The 20,925-nt window shown below is 41.3% G+C and overlaps 1 protein-coding gene across 3 annotated transcripts; it reads left to right on the top strand.

Annotated features, from left to right (window-relative positions):
• Positions 1-77: 77 nt before the first annotated feature.
• Positions 78-20,895, top strand: gal3st4 (galactose-3-O-sulfotransferase 4). 3 transcript variants are annotated; one of them, XM_053416544.1, is made up of 5 exons: positions 78-362; positions 8,824-8,940; positions 10,210-10,510; positions 13,638-14,740; positions 19,085-20,895. In XM_053416544.1, the coding sequence occupies exons 1-4, from the start codon at positions 340-342 to the stop codon at positions 14,727-14,729; spliced, it is 1,533 nt and encodes a 510-aa protein (XP_053272519.1). In that variant the 5' UTR covers positions 78-339; the 3' UTR covers positions 14,730-14,740; positions 19,085-20,895. The 3 variants fall into 3 exon arrangements, with proteins under 3 accessions (XP_053272519.1, XP_053272520.1, XP_053272521.1); XM_053416545.1 differs by having other exon boundaries at positions 20,647-20,895; XM_053416546.1 differs by having other exon boundaries at positions 10,213-10,510.
• Positions 20,896-20,925: the final 30 nt, after the last annotated feature.

Genomic DNA, 20,925 nt, shown 5'->3' on the forward strand with positions numbered 1-20,925 from the left:
CCAATCGCTTTTATTTTGGACGTGTCCGGATGAGGAATTTCATGATCTCGCTCTTTTTATGCGCACCCCCTGTTACAGTCTGTGCCTTGGCCATCAGCGGTTTACGCGCTCTAGTTGTTGGTGCACAGAAAGTGGATTTGGTTAAAGACCCGGCCAGGACTAAAGGACCTAGCAGTATCCCAGGGAATGGCCCAGGATCCGTGTCAACGCGCCTGCTCCGGCTGCATGGCCTGATCTCCACCGGCGGCGGATAAGCTGCAGTTGAAGCCTTCGAGATGCTCCGAGCTCTCCGCAGCTGCACAACAACACCGTCAGCAACACCGGCCCGAGGACTCAGCTATGCTTTTCAGACGGAGAGCCAGGTAACGTTAGCTCGCTAGCAGAGCCGTCCGAGTGCGAGGAGGGGGGAGCAGGTCCAGGCGTAAATCTGAGGCGCTGAACAGCGGCTGGGCTGCGGGGATTGTGGTGAATAAAGGGCGGCGCTGGGCTGTGATCCTGCGGAGAGAAGGGGAGAAGGGAAGGAGGTGTGGGTGGAGGAGCTCCTCCACACGCAGCGGCCTCTTTCTTTAACATTTATCCAGTCCAGCTGTGTGTGTATGTGTGTGTGTGCGTGCGTGTGCGTGCGCGCGCGCGCGCGCGCGCGTGTGTGAGACATAGGCTCCATTTGCGGACTTACTTCAGTCTTAAGATAAATTAAATTGAGGATACTTTCGCCAGTAAGGGACAAGCTATGTCCCGGATTGGGGATTTTTTTTTCTTGTCTTGGTAAAATTCGGGAAATGCAAGACAATGCAGCGTCCTCAAAAAAAGACCCATTACAACGTTTGTGTTATGAACTAAATTCTCCTTTGTGTTGTGGAGGCTACAGATTCCTCTGTGTGGATCACTGCTCTCGCTATCATGTAACCATCGTATCTCTGCTTCACTGTGTTCTCGCCACATGTTCGGTGTTAAATGGTGACGGGCAGGAGGTTCACTGTAATCACTGTTACTGATTACCCCGAGGCCACAGTAGAAATACATGAGAGAATGTGTGTCCGCCACCGTGGAAATACCTGAGAGAATGTGTGTCCTTCATACTCTGTTTCTGGTTGGACCACACTGTCAGCACACTGTCTCTTATGGCCACTCAGGTTTGGTCCCTCAGCAAAGAAAGCCCTTCTTTACAACACATTTGCTAAATAAGAATACAGGATTCTTAGTGTAAAGTCAGTCAAAAAAGTGTTCTGGATTTTCTCTCTTGAATTGAGTCTTAGAATTCCGAGATTAAGATCATAATAATTACTTCCACATACAATAAATTGAAAACAGCCCATCACAGGTTTCCAGAGCCTATAGATAATCAATCAATCAAATTTTATTTGTATAGCCCATATTCACAAATTACAATTCGTCTCATAGGGCTTAAACAGGGTGTGACATCCTCTGTCCTTAACCCTCAGCAAGAGTAAGGAATAACTACTAAAAACCCTTTTAACAGGGTAAAAATGCGTAGAAACCTCAGAGAGAGCCACATGTGAGGGATCCCTCTCCCAGGACGGACAGAAGTGCAATAGATGCCACGTGCAGGAAAACATCATCAAGATTAAAGTCTTCAAGATTAAAGATTAAAGTCTCTAGCAGCATTTGATGAGGGTAAACATCCCGAAGGACAACCCAACATGACATGCCAAGCAGTCCCGCTGCAATCACAGTCCATGGTCAGCAACCATCCAGACCACGATCCACCATCCAGACCAGAACGCCACTCCAGTCAGTCACCGTCCATCGCCACTCACCACGAGCCGCCGCCGCGGTCCTGGTCCAATGCCCGTACCCGATGCCAATGCGACACAGGGTCCGCCACCACCACCACGATCATCCCACACGACACATAATCCGCCACACTGGATCCACCACCGCGACCCCCGGGTGCGCGATCCACAAACCGCAATCCATGGTGCGGCCACAGAGGCCCTGGATCTGCGGGTGATAAAGCAAAGGGATTCCGGGGAAGGGGGATAGGGATGGAGAAGAGGAAGGAGAAGCTGGAAAGAGAAGCTCCGTGTGTCATGTGTCATAAAATAGAACAAGTTACGTTCTGCCGCACTAATTAGCTCTAACTATAAGCTTTATCAAAAAGGAAGGTTTTGAGCCTACTCTTAAACGAACAGATGGTGTCTGCCTCCCGAACTGAAAGTGGTAGTTTATTCCACAGCAGAGGAGCTTGATGGCTAAAAGCTCTGGCTCCTACTCTACTTTTAGAGACTTTAGGGACTACAAGTAGGCCTGAATTCTGGGAGCGGAGTGCTCTAGTGGGTTTATAAGGTACTAACAGCTCTTTAAGGTAAAAAGGCGCTATATTATTAAGGGCCTTGAAGGTGAGGAGGAGAATTTTAAATTCTATTCTAGATTTAACTGGAAGCCAGTGTAGCGATGCTAATACTGGTGAAATGTGCTCTCTTCTCTTTGTTCTCCTCAGGACACGTGCTGCTGCATTTTGGACAAGCTGTAGAGTCTTTAACGACTTACTGCTGGAGCCAGATAATAATGAATTACAATAGTCCAGTCTCGATGTAACAAAGGCGTGGACTAGTTTTTCTGCATCTTTTTGCGAAAGGACATGTCATATTTTTGAGATATTACGCAAGTGGAAAAAGGCGGTTCTAGAAATTTGTTTTACGTGACTATTAAAGGATAAATCAGGATCGAAGATCACTCCCAAGTTCCTGGCTGTTTTGTTGGAAGCAAGGTCAATGTCGTCTAGCGCAGCTATATCATTAGATAATGTATCTCTAAGGTGTTTGGGGCCAAGTATTATAACCTCTGTTTTGTCTGAGTTTAATAAGAAAATTGCGGGTCATCCAGGTTTTTATGTCCTTGAGACATGCTCGAAGTTTAGTTAATTGATTACTTTGTTCAGGTTTTATTGACAAGTATAACTGGGTGTCATCGGCATAGCAGTGGAAATTACCGAGTGTGTCCTGATAATGTTTCCTAGTGGAAGCATATATAATGAGAATAAAATTGGGCTGAGCACAGAGCCCTTTGGAACACCATGGTTTACTTTGGTGCGCACAGATGACTCATCATTAATTTGCACGAATTGGGAGCGATCAGAAAAGAATGATTTTTAACCAGTTAAGGGCGGTTGCATTAATGTTAATTAACTGTTTGAGTCTTTGTAATAAAATTTGATGGTCAATTGTGTCGAATGCTGCACTGAGATCTAACAGAACGAGGACAGACACAAGTCCATGATCTGAGGCTATTAAAAGGTCATTAGTGACTTTTGCCAAGGCTGTCTCTGTGCTGTGATTGGCTCTAAACCCCGACTGAAAGTTTTCATATATATTATTTTCCTGGAGAAACTCACACAGCTGATTGGCTACCACTTTTTCTAAGATTTTAGACATGAAGGGGAGATTAGATATTGGTCTGTAATTGGCTAAAACCTCTGGGTCTAGGGTGGGTTTTTTGAGAAGGGGTTTTATTACTGCTATTTTAAAAGACTGTGGTACATAACCTGATGATAATGACAGATTGATTGTATTAAGTAACAAACTATCAATTAGGGGCAGAATTTCTTTAAGTAATTTTGTAGGAATGGGATCTAAGATACAGGTTGTTGGTTTAGAACCTGAGATTATTTTGGTAAACTGATCACAGGTGATCAGAGAGAAGCTGTCTAAGTAATGGGTAGGATTCTCAACCGTTTCTGAGATCTCTGTTGTTGGGAGGGTATTAGTGCCAATTGAGGGCAGGAGATGGTTGATGATAAGGGCTCTTCAACTAAAATTACAAGAGGTCCAGACATAAACCCTTCTCCCCGTCTGGGGAAAAAAAAGTTTGTTGCTTAAAGGTTGCTTTCGTGGCAGAACAAAATCAAACACAAACTTGCAAAATTACAATGCCTATGCTGGACAAACATGAAACAATGTGCGATCAACATTCTGTCTTGGAATTTGCATTTAGACCGATATTCCTTTACCCATCAAAGATGTAACATCCTCTAAGACAAACATATAAATTGCTTTAAGTGGAACTGAGCTTAACAACTACTTTAAGATTGAAGCAAAAACTTCATTGGAGCCAAACATCGTCAAGGTGTGTACTGCCACTTCAGTGAGACCAGGGAAAACTTTCTCAGGTACAGTCTGTGGCCAGAAGCTGGCAGCATTACTAACTCCACACTGCTCTTTCAGAACTACATTTGCTTGCATATCAACAATCTCAATCTGTCCAGGTGGAGTGGGTAGATTTACCTTCAAATCTACCCACTTGAAGGTAATTTTAGCCTCCTGTCACATTTTGACCAGAAAAGGATTTTGAATGAAAAGGAGGACCTGTTCTTCCAGGCTGAAGTCACCAAAACGACATTGAAGTTTCGAATCAGTTTTTGTATGAACTCAGCATCAGAGGAACTATCTCTCTCCCTGAATTTGCTTCATGGCTGGAAAATGTGTAAAGTTCTCTTGGAGACCCACTTTGAAAATCTCCAACATCCACTGGAAACACAGAAGAGCTGCTACCAAATCACACACAGAGTTGTTTTTCTCCTTCAGTTTTAAGTTGAGGTCATTGTGGTGTGAGGTTATGTCAACTAAGAAGGCCATAAAATAATTGTTTCTCTCTCCAAAAACTGAGCACCTGTCTGGCCTTGTGATTCTTCTGTTGTTCCAGGAACATTAAAATTTCATTTAGAATGACCCAAACGCGTGCTAGAACCCTTCCTTTGCTCAACCATCTAATATTGCAGTGCAGCAGTAGGTCAATTGTATTTGCATCAATTTCCGTCAGGAATTCTCGAAGGAGGCAATGTTTATGTGATGACGATGCCCTGAGAAATTTAATAAGTTGCATCACAGTATTCATAACCTCTCTGTACTTTTCTGAAAGAGTAGAGCACAGAACAGACTGGTGGTTCATGCAGTGATATGAGGAGAGGTCTGGCTTGTCCTCTCTCATTTGAGTTACTGCTCCCTTTTTCTTTTCCCATCATAGAGGGATCTCCGTCGGTGGTGATGGATACAACATCTTTCATACTGATAACTCTCTGTGTTAACATTTCTTTTATAGCTAAGTATATGTCTTCCGCTCTGGTGTGTGCTGTAATTGCTGTGATGCCGAAAATGTCCTCACAGAAATCTTTCCTCTGCGTGGTAAAATCTGACATATACCAAAAGTCGAGCATTGTCACTAATATCAGTTGATTCATCAACTGCTAAGGCTATGCAAGGTGCCCTTTTAATAGCAGCAGTGAACTGTGACTTAACATCCTCTCCTAATATTTCTGTGTGTCTTGTGGCTGTTGTGGCTGAGAGGGGGATTTGTTGATTTTTTTCTGTCAGTTCACGTCTTTCATTTCCATCCAGAAGTGTTTGGACCGCAACAGACTCAGAGCAAGTGAGACACACCGGTCTTGTTGAGCTCACTGCAGAAAGAACAAACACGTCATTTTCTGTCCACTCTGCTCGGAAGACTCGGTTTTCAACGTCAACTTTCATAACTTTTGATAACGCCATATTTCTCCGTCATCCATGTGTCTCCGTCTGCGTGCTTGTCTCCACCTAGCCACCCGGCTACACAATATATGATAGCAACACATATGACCCAAGTGGCTCCACTGGGTTGCTTTCATTATGCCTGATTAAAAGTCAAACAAGGCCTCCAATTTTTTTGATGGAGAGTCGCAGTGCGGAATTGGACTGTAGTACGCCACTTGGTGATCCCTTCTACAGAGGTTGTTTTATGACCAAATAACTAATTTAGAGCAGAGAAAAGCAGTGAATCCTCACATATAAGAGGCAATTTTCGAGTCAAATTCATCAACTTGCCTTCAAACTAATTAATTAGAAACCTAACTACCTAACGGGCACTTATGCAAACTCAGAACCTGATGCAGTCGCGGGGGATGGTGGACAGGACAGGCAAAATGGCTCTGCTTAACTTGGACTCTGATCATGTGACAAAATGTAGGTGCTGATTAGACAATGCACAGTCGAGTTATGATAACTTTGTCTCCTTCGGCGAAGGATCAACCTTCGCTGCCCCTCAATGTTTACACTGTTTGAGGAAATGTCACAATTCTGACCATGAAGTCTGAACTCATTTGAGCTGTATATTGCAAAGCAGCTAGGAGCAGTACATCAAAGTATAACATATTTCACTTCCTGTCGCCAGCAGGTCGCACTGTGATGATGAGTCAATATTGGCATATAGGACTGTGATTGTGTGTAAGAGGTTTGATGCTGATAGGACTATTCCAAGAGCCCGCTTCTCCTCGGTTAGAGACTGTAGCATGTAGTATGGCTGTTCCAGCGGGTCTGCACGTCTCACTGGAGTCTTCTTATAGGCATGTGAAGCTGCAACTGAATATCTTCCAAGCATTAGTAGGCTAAGGCGGAATGTCCCAAAATTTTACATCGGACTGCTACCACATCAGCTATACCTCTCTTAGCCGGAAGTCCCACGTTAACAACCATCCGGAAGGTTTGGGTTACACACGGCAGGCTCGTGAGACCAGCATCGCTTATGGCATTTTCCCGGAGCACAACGTAAACAGAACTTTTCGGAATGCCCCACATCTGCAGCTTTTTTCTCAAACGCACCTGCTCTGGCTTGGCTAGTATGCGAACCCCGAAAATGCTTTGCTTGTAGAGCCACTCTCTTTATCAAATTGCTTCTTTTAAAGAAGCTACTTTTCACCACTCCTCTTGACAATTTAGCAGAGCATAGTTTGCAGTCTGCTCTACTTTTGTCATCGTTTATCTTGCTGACATTGCACCTCCTCCTGCTACATGCTCCACTGACGTGATGTTGACGTCAAGTTGCCGTAAAGTGGTATCAGATGCAGTTGTATCTGAGTAGTTTTGGGCATCCCTAGTCACCAGGGGCGCCAGCAGCTCTTTCATTTTTTTTTACAAGAAATGTACCTATTGTGAGATTAATATCTTTTTGCTAAAGATGGCAGGTTAGACAGTTTCAAAGCTTAGAAACTAACATAATGTACTTAGCTACTAGCATTCATACTTCATTAGACAATACTGGGGTTGGCTTGTGGTTGAATGAGGTTCGTCATTGTAGCTGCATCCTTCTATGTAAAACTAATTATAGCAGACTGTTAACAGTGATTATACTTACTAAATGTGATAACGGCTGTCGGTCTCTCATCATCAAATTTATATCTGGACCACTGAGAACACTCAATTCCATTTTATCTACCATCGATTAATTACATTTCTATTCAAGCAGATTGGATGATTTGAAGATTTGGTTAATTTGGATAAATATTAATGTTGAGTAAAGTGCTCCTCATAATTCATATTTTTAAGACTACATGTGCAAAATACTTGAGTGGGAATTATAATAAATATCAACAACAGTTAAAATGGTCTCTTCATGATATCCATCTTTCTGTCTGCCAGTCCGTCCGTGCATTCCATCCATCCATTTGTACTGCTTTTCCTTTGAGAATTGCAGTGGGACCAGCCTATCCCATCTTACACTGGACGAGAGCAATCATTGATATTCATTTTTTTTTTTTTCAAGAATTCGGTCTCATACAACTTACTGTCAGCAGCAGTTAAATGACTATCTACCATCAATCATCTCAGGGGCTTGAATGAATCAGGGAGACAATGTTGTTCTATTACATCACCAGACTTGGGTCCTAAAAAGTTCTCCATTTACCTGAATTTTAAATTTCCTGAATATAAAAAGCAAATGGTTGGCTTGTGAATATTGTACTTTTATGACATTGCATTAACTTCAGTCTCACTTTTAAATGTATTTTCAGGAAACCATTGCATTGACATGACTAATATAGATCTAGTGGTTAGCGGTTTGATTCCAGTATTCTCCAATGGCATGCCGTAGTGTCTTGTGAGCAAGATACTGAACCCCTAATTTCCACTCTCATAGAGAGAGTGCTGCACATAGATGTACTGTATGCATGTGTGTGTGAATGACAAAAACTGTACTGTAAACAATTTGAGTTTTCATCAAAACTAGAAAAGGACTATATAAATAGAGACCCTTTACAGACCATTTAACTAATAACAACTGACAAACTATGCAGCTTGGCCAAAATTTATCGGAGCACACTCGATTGAGTGTGTCACCAACATTGCATCTCCTGTCATCAAAAATAGATCTATTCTAGAGTATACGTTATATTAGGTTGTTTTAGCTTTCATGTGGGTAAGGGAGAGTTCAACCAGATCTAGGTTGAGAACATTGAGTGCTCGGCTGAAGCTTGATGAAAAGAATGAATTTGAAACTTGCTGTACCTCGTGCAAGAAAACACGATCATTAGAGTCACATGGGAGGAAAACCAAACTGCAGCCTTAAAAGGTCACCAGAATACACACACACAAACTATTATTCTGTTCAAAATGTTCTGTGTAGTCACGCTCGAATGAATACGAAAATATAATTTACTGATACATTTGCTTTGTATGTAATTCTGGCACAATTTTCCCTAGATCCTTTGTAGTTTTTTGGGCCAGTATGGAAGTGAAAAGTCTTAAATCAGACTTAAAAGTACCCTTTATTTGATTCGTCACCTACTCTCTGTTTTCGTGATGTACTAAATTAAAGAAAAAGTCGAGAAAATTCAATGTAACTATCAAATGTATTGTATGTATCAGAAAATGTTATTCTGAAGTTAGTAGTGGTCAACAGCATCTTAATGATGAATATTCCCTGTTGTCTCCAGATGTCTCCAGGCTGCTCACGTGTCTGTAACGATGATGATGAGTATAATGCATTAGTCATATTTGCTTTATGAGTCACTCAGTTGTCTCCCTCTCTGACTCTCTCCATTGACCCATTCTCCCCCAGGATGTTGCGATGGCTGGTTTGTGGTCGCTTGGGTCCAGTGTGGATGTGGAAGGCATTGCTTCTCTTCGGGGCAATTGCATTCGCCAGCCAGTTGTTGGGGGTCATCTTCAACAAGAGGTAAGTAGTTTCATTAATGTATTTTATCTTTGGTTGGCAGCAGGTAAACAGTGGAGAGTAAAAGAGGAGAAACACATTGATCAAAATACATTGGCTCGTGTCTTTTTAATTAATCTGCATTCATAGCTTGCTCTGCTCCTAAATAGCCCTCAAAGAGTTCAGGAAATGTGATGGGGCTTTTCAGCATATAGTTACCATAAACACAAGTGTATGTAATGCAATTGAGGCACATCTAAAAATCTACTATTTAAGAAAAAACAGCGGAAACTAGGGCTGCTGCTTCCGTTTTTTGCTTAATAACTATAACCAAAGCAAAAAGTGTTGACTGATGTTCAGCGTGCAGACGTCTGCAGCAACCACAAGAACCACACTGACAGAGCGACAGTGACCAAGTCATATGACACCTCTTCACATTGTGTTTTAGTGACTGTACTATTGGTAACATAGGTGAATGGCAGTGAGGTGAGAGATGAGTGTCGATGTAGCACTCAATGGTAACCCCGCACTGTTACCACTGTCTCAGCAGTGTGGACTGGCACCATGTCTCTAGATTCCCAGTGTGTATAATAATATTGTGTAATGCGTCTTTTTTTTCTTTTGATAACCCAGCTAGAGCTATATTTATGGATTTTTTTCTGGAAACAAATATGCAAAGCCACAAAGATTGTCATGGTTTAACAATTACAGTGACCACAACTACTATGAATATGGAAACCAGCAAAATGTCAGTTTCAACATGTTTTGTCAAATGTTGGCTTGATATTTGGTTTGATAAAAGTGACATGATCATATACATTGTCAGTTAATATATTTAAGATCATTAATTTATCATTGTCAGTGTTGCAAATAATAAATCTGTTCATGTCAAAGTTCAAAGCTTACGTTAATTTGTCAAGTACGATGAGATTTATTGCCTGATGAATTAGCAGGTGTACACTCAAACTAATTTATAATTCCAATAGTTTTTTTGTTAAGTGACTTTGAAAATATTAACAAACATTTGTTTCCCTATTGACACAACCAGCATGTACAGAGCAACATTAGCATTTGTCCTTTTTTTTTTCTTCTTCTTTTACCTCTAGTTTTGTCTTCACCAACACCTGAGAAGATTTGTTTTTGTGTTTAGCTGCCAAATGGTCCACTGTGTCCTGGTCTTTTCACTGATCCGTTGTTGATTTATACAGCTTAAAGACAACAAGCTTCAGGATTATAAATCTGCACTGTTTGATCAAATGGTAAACATCGTTTTTTTCTCCACCTTTCCTACAGCAGTGTACATCCAGCTGCTCACTCCATTTTCTCGTTCCCTGATGCTCAGGGGCCCTCTTTGGGCTCCTGTCAGCCCCACACCCACATCATGTTCCTGAAGACCCACAAGACGGCCAGCAGCACTGTGCTCAACATGCTGTACCGATTTGGAGAGGAGCGCAACCTTCGCTTTGCCCTGCCAATGAGCTACCAGCTGGGCTATCCACTGCCCTTCAATGCTCACAGGGTCAAAGGTTATCGGGGTCCTGGAGCCAAGGAGTTCCACATCATGGGAAATCACATGAGATTTGACAGGCTGGAGGTGAGTTATGCAGAATAGCAATATAAGCTTGACATTGGGACAATGATGATGTGATATGTGATGTGGATGCATTGTGTTATAAATAATGAAAGGTTAGATCGTGTATTTGTTGATTAGTGCTAGAAGGTATCAAAATTTGATGTGCTGAGACACAAAACCGGACTACTGTGGAAACTTCTATTCATCACGTATGTCCCAGGTCAAATTCATCACTATGAGCAGTGGATTATCTAAAAGTCCCAGAACCTGAGGGAAAAGTAATACACACTGTCTCTATCTCTCTCTCTTACTCATTTGTACTTCTAGCTTAGTGAGGACACTCACACTGGTTGACATAATATGATCCCTAACCTTAAACATCCACACTAAATGCCTCACCATTACATTAAATCTAACCTAAACCTAATTTTAACCCAAACTACAGTTAGGTCCATAAATATTTGGACATTGACACAATTTTCATCATTTTGGCTCTGTACACCACCACATTGTATTTGAAATGAAACAATCAAGATGTGCGTTAAGTGCATACTTTCAGCTTTAATTTGCGGATATTTACATCCGAATCAGGTGACCGGTGTAGGAATTACAACACATTTTATATGTGGCCCTCCCTTTTTAAGAGACCAAAAGTAATTGGACAAACTAACATAATCATAAATGTAATTGTCACTTTTAATATTTGGTTGCAAATCCTTTGCAGTCAATGACAGCCTGAAGTCTGGAACCCATAGACATCACCAGACAATGGGTTTCGTCCCTGGTGATGCTCTGCCAGGCCTCTAATGCAACTGTCTTCAGTTCCTGCTTGTTCTTGGGGCATTTTCCCTTCAGTTTTGTCTTCAGCAAGTGAAATGCATGCTCAATTGGATTCAGGTCAGGAGATTGACTTGGGTATGGCAGAACATTCCACTTCTTTGCCTTAAAAACTCTTTGGTTGCTTTCGCAGTATGCTTTGGGTCATTGTCCATCTGCACTGTGAAGCGACGTCCAATGAGTTCTGAAGCATTTGGCTGAATATGAGCAGATAATATTTCCCGAAACATTTCAGAATTCATCCTACTGCTTTTGTCAGCAGTCACATCATCAATAAATACAAGTGAACCAGTTCCATTGGCAGCCATACATTCCCACGCCTTAACACTACCTCTACCATGCTTCACTGATGAGATGGTATGCTTTGGATCATGAGCAGTTACTTCCCTTCTCCATACTCTTCTCTTCCCATCATTCTGGTACAAGTTGATTTTTGTCTCATCTGTCCATAGGATGTTGTTCCAGAACTGTACAGGCTCTTTTAAATGTCGTTTGGCAAACTCTAATCTGGTCTTCCTGTTTTTGAGGCTCACCAATGGTTTACATCTTGTGGTGAGCCCTCTGTATTTGCTCTGGTGAAGTCTTCTCTTGATTGTTGACTTTGACACAGAAACGCATACCTCCTGGAGAGTGTTCTTGATCTGGCCAACTGTTGTGAAGGGGTTTTTCTTCACCAGGGAAATAATTATTCTGTCATCCACCACAGATGTTTTCCGTGGTCTTCCGGGTCTTTTGGTGTTGCTGAGCTCACCAGTGCGTGCTTTCTTTTTAAGAATGTACCAAACAGTTGATTTTGGCCACACCTAAAGTTTTTGCTATCTCTCTTTTCAGCCTAATGATGGCTTGCTTCATTGATAGTGACAGCTCTTTGGACTTCATAATTAGAGTTGACAGCAACAGATTCCAAACACAAATACTTCACTTGAAATGAACTCTAGACCTTTTATCTGCTCCTTGATAATGAAATAACTAGGGATTAACACACACCTGGCCATGGAACAGCTGATCAGCCAATTGTCCAATTACTTTTGGTCCCTTAAAAAGGGGGGTGCCACATATGAAATGTGTTGTAATTCCTACACCTTTCACCTGATTTGGATGTAAATACCCTCAAATTAAAGCTGAAAGTCTGCACTTAAAGCACAGAGTGTTTCATTTCAAATCCATTTTGTTGGTGTACAGAGCCAAAAGGATGAAAGTTGTGTCAATGTCCAAATATGTATGGACCTAACTGTATAAAGCCAAGTCTTAACCCTCAAACAGCCCATTGAAAAAGTTAGGACTGTTCAATATGTCCTCACTTTCCAAAAATGTCCTCACTCTGTCAGGTCTATGCTTAAAATGGTCCTCACCAAAATATAAGTACAGGAACAAACTACCCTTCTCTCTCTCTCTCTCACACACACACACACACACACACACACACACACACACACACACACACACACACACACATATATATAAACTCAACAAAAAAGTAGACAATGTATGGACAGCTGGAGGAGATGGTGGAGATCGGTTTGGCGTGACGTGGTTGGGGAAGCGCACAGCATGAAAGATAGACACATGGAGGGGAGCAGTATCTTACTGACAGTGCAGCTAAAACTGTAAATAAATAACGTTTCACTGTCCAAGCATGACCTCAAATTAACACTGAAATTGGACTTAGTGGAGCTGTGCATAGCTCCCTGGGTGTCTAACCCAGACTTGATGGTGCTGTGGACAGGCTGTGTGCCCTCTCCGTCGGGCTATGGAGCCGTCTGTGGTCCCTGTGTCAGGGATTGACAGATTCTTCTCAAAGAGGTTGACTCGTTTCTGGTGATCATTTTAAAACTACAAAATAATTCAGTGTAAGGCATCTGTTGCTCAGTGAAACCAATATACTACTGCTTTAGATAGATAGATGGATACTTTATTCATCCAGTAGCTTATACACTTAACCGACATACGAACATAAAACGCGTATCCATAGGTAGAACCTTGCAGATACAGGTGCATGAATGGGTCTGACCCTATGCTACAGAATGCAATGATGTGCTTGTGTCAGTGTCTAGTATAAAAGTGTTCTTGTGCTGCTGGAGTGGAGTATTACAAAAAAAATATCTATATAAATATAAAAACAACAAAATATATATATATAAATATATAAGAATATGAAGTGATAAAAGGTAAAATTCTGTGCATGGGGCTAGTATAGCCAGTAAAGGGATGTTATATGATGAGATGAGAAGAGTAGAGAAGGGGCTTTAGTTGAGTTGCATCATTTTAATTGCACATTTTTCTGACCATATGTCCGTCCTCTGTCTCTTAGGTGGAGAAGGTGATGCCGGAAGACACCTTTTACTTTTCTATCATCCGAGACCCGGTTTCTCTGGCTGAGTCCTCCTTTTCGTATTTCAAAGAGGTAGCACCTGCCTTTCGGAAGGCCAAAGGCTTGGGCGACTTTGCTGATGACCCTAAGAAATACTACGACCCTCGTTTGCGCAACAATCACTATGCCCGTAATGTTCTGTCGTTTGACTTTGGAATGGACCACAATGCTAATTTCTCTATGGCACTGGCTCAACGTGGTGAGGCCATGATCCGCCAGGCCTTCAATCTGATTCTGATGTCCGAGTACTTTGATCAGTCCATGATCCTGTTGAGGCATGCCCTCTGCTGGCCACTGGACGCTGTTGTCTCTTTCAGCCTTAATGCCCGCCAGCAGAAGCCCAGTGGCATTGGGGTGATGGGAGGGAGCCGGTTTGGCAAAGGTGCGGCAGGTTTCGGTGATAGAGGAGGACATTCTCAAGCCAAAATGCCGCCCAATCTGCCACTCACAGAGGAACAGCGTGAAAGGCTGCGGCAGTGGAACGCCTTAGACTGGTACTTATACAAAGCCTTCAACCAGACCTTCTGGGAGGAAATTCAGAGGTTTGGTCTCACTGAGATGGAGCAGGAAGTAGCTCTTCTCAGGGCACGGCGGGATGTACTGGCCCAGGTTTGCCTCAGGAATGGTGGGAAACCTTTGGAGGCATACCGGATCCGAGATAAAACCATCCGGCCATATCAGACTGGAATGGTAAAGATTCTTGGCTATGAGCTTCAACCGGGGCTGGACAACGCCACCAGAACAGCCTGTCTGAGAATGATCAGGCCAGAGATCCAGTACAAAGACGTGCTTGATGCTAAACAATTCCCACGGGATTCTGCATCTCAAGTCCAGCCAGGGCAACAGAGCCAGGGACGGGTGGTCTCAGCCGGTGGCTCTTTTTTAAAACAAGACTCATCGAGAACAGGAGAGACACTGGTTGCGGGAGAGGTTGGGGGGAGGACAGTGGAGGAAAGGGAGCGAGACTGGGATGCAAGCCATTCAATTCGGACCAACCAGACTTTGACGCGAGGGAAAGAAAAGGAAGGTTGAGATGGTTTGAGGTGAGTGTCCTTCTCAAATATGGTACCTTTGGACTTGGAGTAAACAGAAAGACCCTGCCTTGTACTTCAACTATTTGGTCATTTTCCTGTATTCTTATAAACTGTCTTGGATCTTGGTTGGTGTAATCCTTTTGGACTTGACTTTGAACCACCGAGCGATTGTGATGCTTTCATGGCTGCAGTAAGAAGCTATAAAAATTGAAAATGAAAAGCCAACTTTGAATTTTTTCATAAGGAGAAGCAGTTGTGGTGATGGTGGGTAATGCTAATGTTCATCACACATTCATGTGACAGCAGACACACGGACACTTGTTTTATTTCTCTACATATTCATATTTGTTAAGGGTTGTGATTTCTATTTTGACATCAATGCCTATGGTTGAAATTTCTCAACATATAGGTAAGTGTGGCCCCAGTTTGTGCCTCTCATGCAATACCATTACAGTGCATGCGTAAACATCTGTTCTTTTTTAGATAAATGCCTGATGATCTTTCAAACGTTTGGGTCATTTTTCCAAAAGCCTCAGAGACTCTGGATGAAGAAATATCCTCACTGCTGCTCAGTTTAAACGTGTTTAGCTTGTTTCTACTGTTGCTTAATACATTTTCACATTTCCCAAAGGGGCACAAAAAGGATGAAATTACGTTCTTTTCAATTAGGATTAACAATGATTCTGTATATAATCCACAAAATGAGCAAGGACATATTGCCCATTTTCAGACATTTTTGTGAAGGATCTCCAGTGCATTGGGTTTGGACAACTCTCCACAGGATTCAGACGAAGGGTCGAGCAGTAGGCAGAGGCAGGATCTTATGTATTAATTCTGCTGCAGAGATCACATGATTTTGTTTACAGGACATTGACACCGGTGCATCACATCATGACAAACTCTGTTGACATCTTCTTCATTTTCTTCTACATGTGTAGAAGCAGGAGATCCCCCGCAGTGAATCCACAACATCTTCTGCTGTGTTCTCACATTGACGTCTGTTGACCTTTTGCTGACTTTATATTATGGGGTTTGGTGGAGAGGTCTTCAGAAACTCCAGAGGTTCTCACCTGGACATTTGCATTCACACATACTTTTCTCTAGACTTCATGCATGTCTGGTGTTATTTCCATCCACCCGAGTTAGGAAATATCATGTAGTGGATTTAAAGGGGACATATTATGCCCATTTTACCACAGTTGATATGGCTCCTTGGGGTCTTAATGAAATGTCTGTAACATTTTTTGGTCAAAATACCACAAGGATAATTTAAAGCGGCACCCTTTTTAACCCTGTCTAAAACAGCCCTCCTCAGATTGACCTGTTTTGAGTGAGAAGAAGAAGCTACGACTCGGGTTATCCTCCGAGAGCATTGTTTCTCCACACCGGACCCGAAATGGGATCTCCCCCCCACCTCCCAGTCCGATGCTTCCCGGGTGGGGTGCCACATATCCCTGCAATACTGCTGTAAACACGTGCACAAGCAACCATTCCAGAAAGTGCTGCAACTTTAAATACAAACTAGCAGCAAGCTAGCGTTAGCTCCCCATAAACAGCTGTTTTCTATTTATACCTGCTGCTTCTACCGGGGCGACACACACACACAGAAGCTAGCGTTAGCTCGCTGCTACCCGTAAACAAACCAGCTATGCCTTGTAGACTGACTGTGACGTCAATTCTGGTCGTAATCCCATTCGACGCACTCTAGCGTATAGTTTCTGACATAGAGGAACCACAACAAATCGCGGGAGTTGTTTTCTTCCAGAGTTTTGGGGACGGTAGACGTGACAGATACCCAAATTAACGTGTAGAAGCACTACAAAAGTGGAATTTTCATAATATGTCCCCTTTAAATGATTTGTATTCAGATGGTTGGAAGAGACTTGTGAAAACAGTTGCTAATCCCCCTTCTATGTCTAAGAGTATCTTTCAGAAAACCTCTTTGAATCCAATGTAAGAGTAACGCCTCAGATTGCAAACTAGGGTCAGAGTCTGTATCTAGCGAATTTTCCATGCCTGATCAAGTTTCAAGTCAGTGCGGGTTGGTAGTGGTTCAGGGGTTCATCCTCAGAGAGATAACCCGTATGTCTTATCAAATATCTCTGAATAATACATGAGTGGAAAAGGATCCGAGGCCTGCACTTCTGTTCTGAGCTGCTAAAATAGATGAAATGTATCCATTGTCTGATACATGCAGACACGTTCCCATAGAGAGCCTATTGTTTTGACATGATGTCATTAATGTCCTCTTTGATCACCGCCAATAATTTGATACAAAACCTCAATGTTTCAGCAGAAATGTAGTGATGTAGGTAGGGGGCTGTGACTTGACGTTGTTTTAGCTTACATGGTATTATTTCAACGGGACAACAGGGTTGCTCAGGAGCTTGCCCAGCCTTATAAAACACCCGAAAGACACAATAGCTTTGGGCACAGGAGAACTCCAAAAGACCCGGTGTCCTGTAACTGGTCACATGTTGCTCATGTGAAGTGAGCTTACTGAATTAGTGAGAACTATCGTCAGAAGCTGTGCTGCATAGCCAGCCTGGCTGTTAACTTGACTTTGCTTGTATGGAGGTCAGATCCAGTGATTGTTATTTATTATATATGACTTTTTTGGTTATTGGAACACATTATTTATTACATATATCCTTGTCAAATGATCTTTGAAAGCTGGTTGTAACAAAAGAAACCAGGCCTGAAATGGTGGATGTCATTATGTCGCTGATATGGTCTGTGACGTGAATATGTCAGTAAGGGCTGTCACAACATCAGATTTCCATTAAACATTTATCATGCCCAAAATCATAATATTGCCATCTATTGAAAGTTTGAAAAGCAATTATGATAATACTAATGATACTATCAGTCAATTTCTCAATAAAGTTAATTTTAATTTTTGGCAAATTAATTATGGTCAAAATACTACAAAATAATAATAACCAATATATACCTCCAAGGATTGTGCTGATAAATGGTTTTCGGCAATGATCACAATTTACCATTCATTTATTTAATTATAACTATTTTATAATTATTATTACTTGAAGTAGCAGCATTAAATTGAAACATACTTGTGACTTAAAAAGGACAGACACTGGCAGTGCCAGAGCATATCAGTCTCTGCTTGATTTTTTTTTTTCCGTAGCTGTAAATGAAGAACAGAATAAGTTCATTGTTTGCATGAGACCAATCCAGAATGTAGGAGCAGGGGGAAACTGATCTCCTTCTGTTAACTCCGTTGTCATGTGGTGTGGGAGTAAAGTCAAACACAGGGATTTAATGAATACACATGAATGCAGGGAATCCATGTGAGCTGCTGCCGGATAACAAACTGGTCTGTGTGTGAATAGTCAGAACACTTCTGAGCCAGCACAACACCGTTGCTGCTGTGACACCATTCAAGTACTCTGGTCTGAGTCTTTTACAGCCATGATGTCCAGTCTTTTGAGTGATATTAAGTGAAAAATATTTAGCAGGTGAGGGGTCATGGTATGACAGGAGGTAATTTGTCCATCTTCAGCGAACCATAAGCCGTCCTCAGGTTATTCCATTTTCAAGATTTACACAATAAAGAGTGAATCATTGTGTTTACTCTACAGTATTGTTTATTGATATTTTGGCACTCTACACTTATTTATTGTAAATTGCATTCTACATGCAGTATTTGTGTTAGCAATCTTAAAGGATATGATCGTTTTGAGGAGCTATAGGCTAGTGACAGTTGAACTAGTATCAGAGACCTGCTAGACCACACTGTCTGACAAGTCAGAACTGGGTATTCTCCATGACATGACAAACTTAACCAGCATCCTGTATAAAGAAATGCTGCAAAAAGAATGTCACATCGCAAGTGACGGGGTTAGTATTAGACAGACATTGTAGGTGATGGTACACATACTACCTACACAATATACATATCTGCAGAAGAGAGGATTGTCCCCCCAAAACAAGGTCATTTACACCATGTTTTAAATCTAATGTCCACTGATATCCTCCGATGAGGTAAGGTCATGGACCTTCCCACATGCTAACATCCGCTGGCTTAGCCACTTACTATTTACACATTTATCTGGAAATCAACTTTCAGAGACTTTAAATTTGCATCTGTTACATTAAAAATCATTACAGTACTGTTTCTGTGCAAAATGGAGCCTTACCAATACCTAATCCTGATCCTGGATGGTGATATGATGCATCACATTCATACATATCTACTGAAATACTGTCACATCTCAATCATTAAAGAGGAAGGGAGTGACTGTACAAACTTCTTACTGGCTCCAATAGGTATCTTCCATTGTGGTTAATTGAAGCTGAAAGCATGTTAAATTATTTCTGCCTTTTTCACAGACTGAGGAGCTGCTGTGTCTTCAGTGCTGCCACCAGGATCGCAGTACTTCAGCACCACTTCATATAACACTGCACCTGACTGTGCATCCTTTCCAGCCATTTAATTTGCTTTTAAGATTGCCTTCTTTGTTATGAGCTGAGACTGAAATGTTCTCGGACATGATTTTTTGAGGCCATTACGTTAATATTTGACAGTATTTGAAAATATTTCTCTTTCTACTCAAACTTGCAGTGTCAGATAAACATTATCGTTATGGATTCCTGGATGTAGACATTCTTTATAAATTACCTTAAAAACTTCTGTAGGATTTCTGACTTGATATTTTGTTACTTATCAGCCAAAACTCAAATCAATATATCTGTAATAAACTGTCAGTGTATTGAACAGGCTCCAATGCAACAGATGAGAGACAAATATTTTTTGGAAAAGCTTCAACTTTACCTTCAGAGCCACCATCAGATATTGATATAATTATAATATATGTAATTCTAATAGGCACATGTTCTTGACAGTTGCACTTTTCATTCCCTAAATATTGGACAGTTCATTGTCTTTCTTTAGCGCCACCCTCAGCCGCCCAACTTGTCTAAACTATGGATACCATGTTCATCGTAGCCCTCATTTTATTGTGATGAAAAGACCCACATACTTGTTTTACAGTGAAACTGATCCACATCTATCAGATGTTAGCCTTTCCATGACACCACGGTTTAATCTGCACCAGGAGAAACACAAATTTAAAAACATTTTCTCATGCCTTAGGAGATCATAGAATGGACCTGGGCTTTAAAACCTTGTCCCTCTGTATTTAATATTCTATTTGCCATGTGTACATACTGTATTTATCAGGGCTTGTTCTCTTTAGGGGTTAGTGATGAGAGGAGGAGTGTGCCTGTGGGAGTATGATGTCATTAACTATTGATGTTGGGGAAAAAACATTGATCCAAATGTGCCGGTCACCATCTCGGGCTGGGCCGTTATTCAATATTATCATTTCATTTCACTAGGATGGTTGCATCAGTCACATCATGTTTTTCACATAGTTTAATCACAGAAAGTTAGATTTTCAACAGATTGCAGCTTTAAAAAGAAAAAAAATGTTAATGATGTTAAGGTGTGAAGAGGGAAATCTCACTATACATGATTTTAAAAAACATTCATTACACTGAACAGAAGTTTGATTGTTTTATGTGTACACATGATTTCATGATGAAATCAAAAATGGTTCTGAGAACACTTTGTTTACACAGCTGTTTAATTCCCACTTACATTCAACATTTTACAAATACATTTTTCAATTGTATTTTCATGGCTGTCTTCCCAGGCTCTGTTTTTGCTTCAAACATTTTACTGATATGGTACTGTGATTTATGTTGTAGCTTGTTAAAAGTATTAAAAAGGTTTACTTTATCAACATGGTGTGTGTTATTGGGTGTATAAGAATGATGCAGAATATAAAATGTACATCTTTTGTCAAACCTCTTTAATTTCTCAGAGGAAAATGAGCACATGCTCCAATTCATTTTGTTCATCTCTGATAATGCACATTTTATTCCAACAGCTTCCATCTCCGCCTGCTATCCTCACATCCTGGTTTACAATTGACCGGAAGTACTTGAATATTCTCAAATTATTACAGATTTGAATGAAGTGGAAATGCAAATGTTCATTCAGAATGCAGTGGTGTACCCTGGCTTGGATTTTACTTGAAACTGCATATATATTTGTGGACAGTTGTAATAGGCCTCTTTGTGTGCATCCACTGAGTTGTTTCTTTTCTGGTACTGAATAAAACATTTCTTTAACGTCATTAGTTGTTCTCCTGGTCTTCGTTTTCATG

This window comes from Pleuronectes platessa, chromosome 23 (assembly GCF_947347685.1).
Source record: "Pleuronectes platessa chromosome 23, fPlePla1.1, whole genome shotgun sequence".
Lineage (NCBI taxonomy): Eukaryota > Metazoa > Chordata > Actinopteri > Pleuronectiformes > Pleuronectidae > Pleuronectes > Pleuronectes platessa.

Bases quoted from the DNA above. Each gene is read 5' to 3' on its own strand.
- gal3st4 (XM_053416544.1), top strand. From the start codon at position 340: ATGCTTTTCAGACGGAGAGCCAG. The intron at 363-8,823 runs GTAACGTTAGCT...ATTCTCCCCCAG, and splicing joins CTTTTCAGACGGAGAGCCAG to GATGTTGCGATGGCTGGTTT. The intron at 10,511-13,637 runs GTGAGTTATGCA...TCTGTCTCTTAG, and splicing joins TGAGATTTGACAGGCTGGAG to GTGGAGAAGGTGATGCCGGA.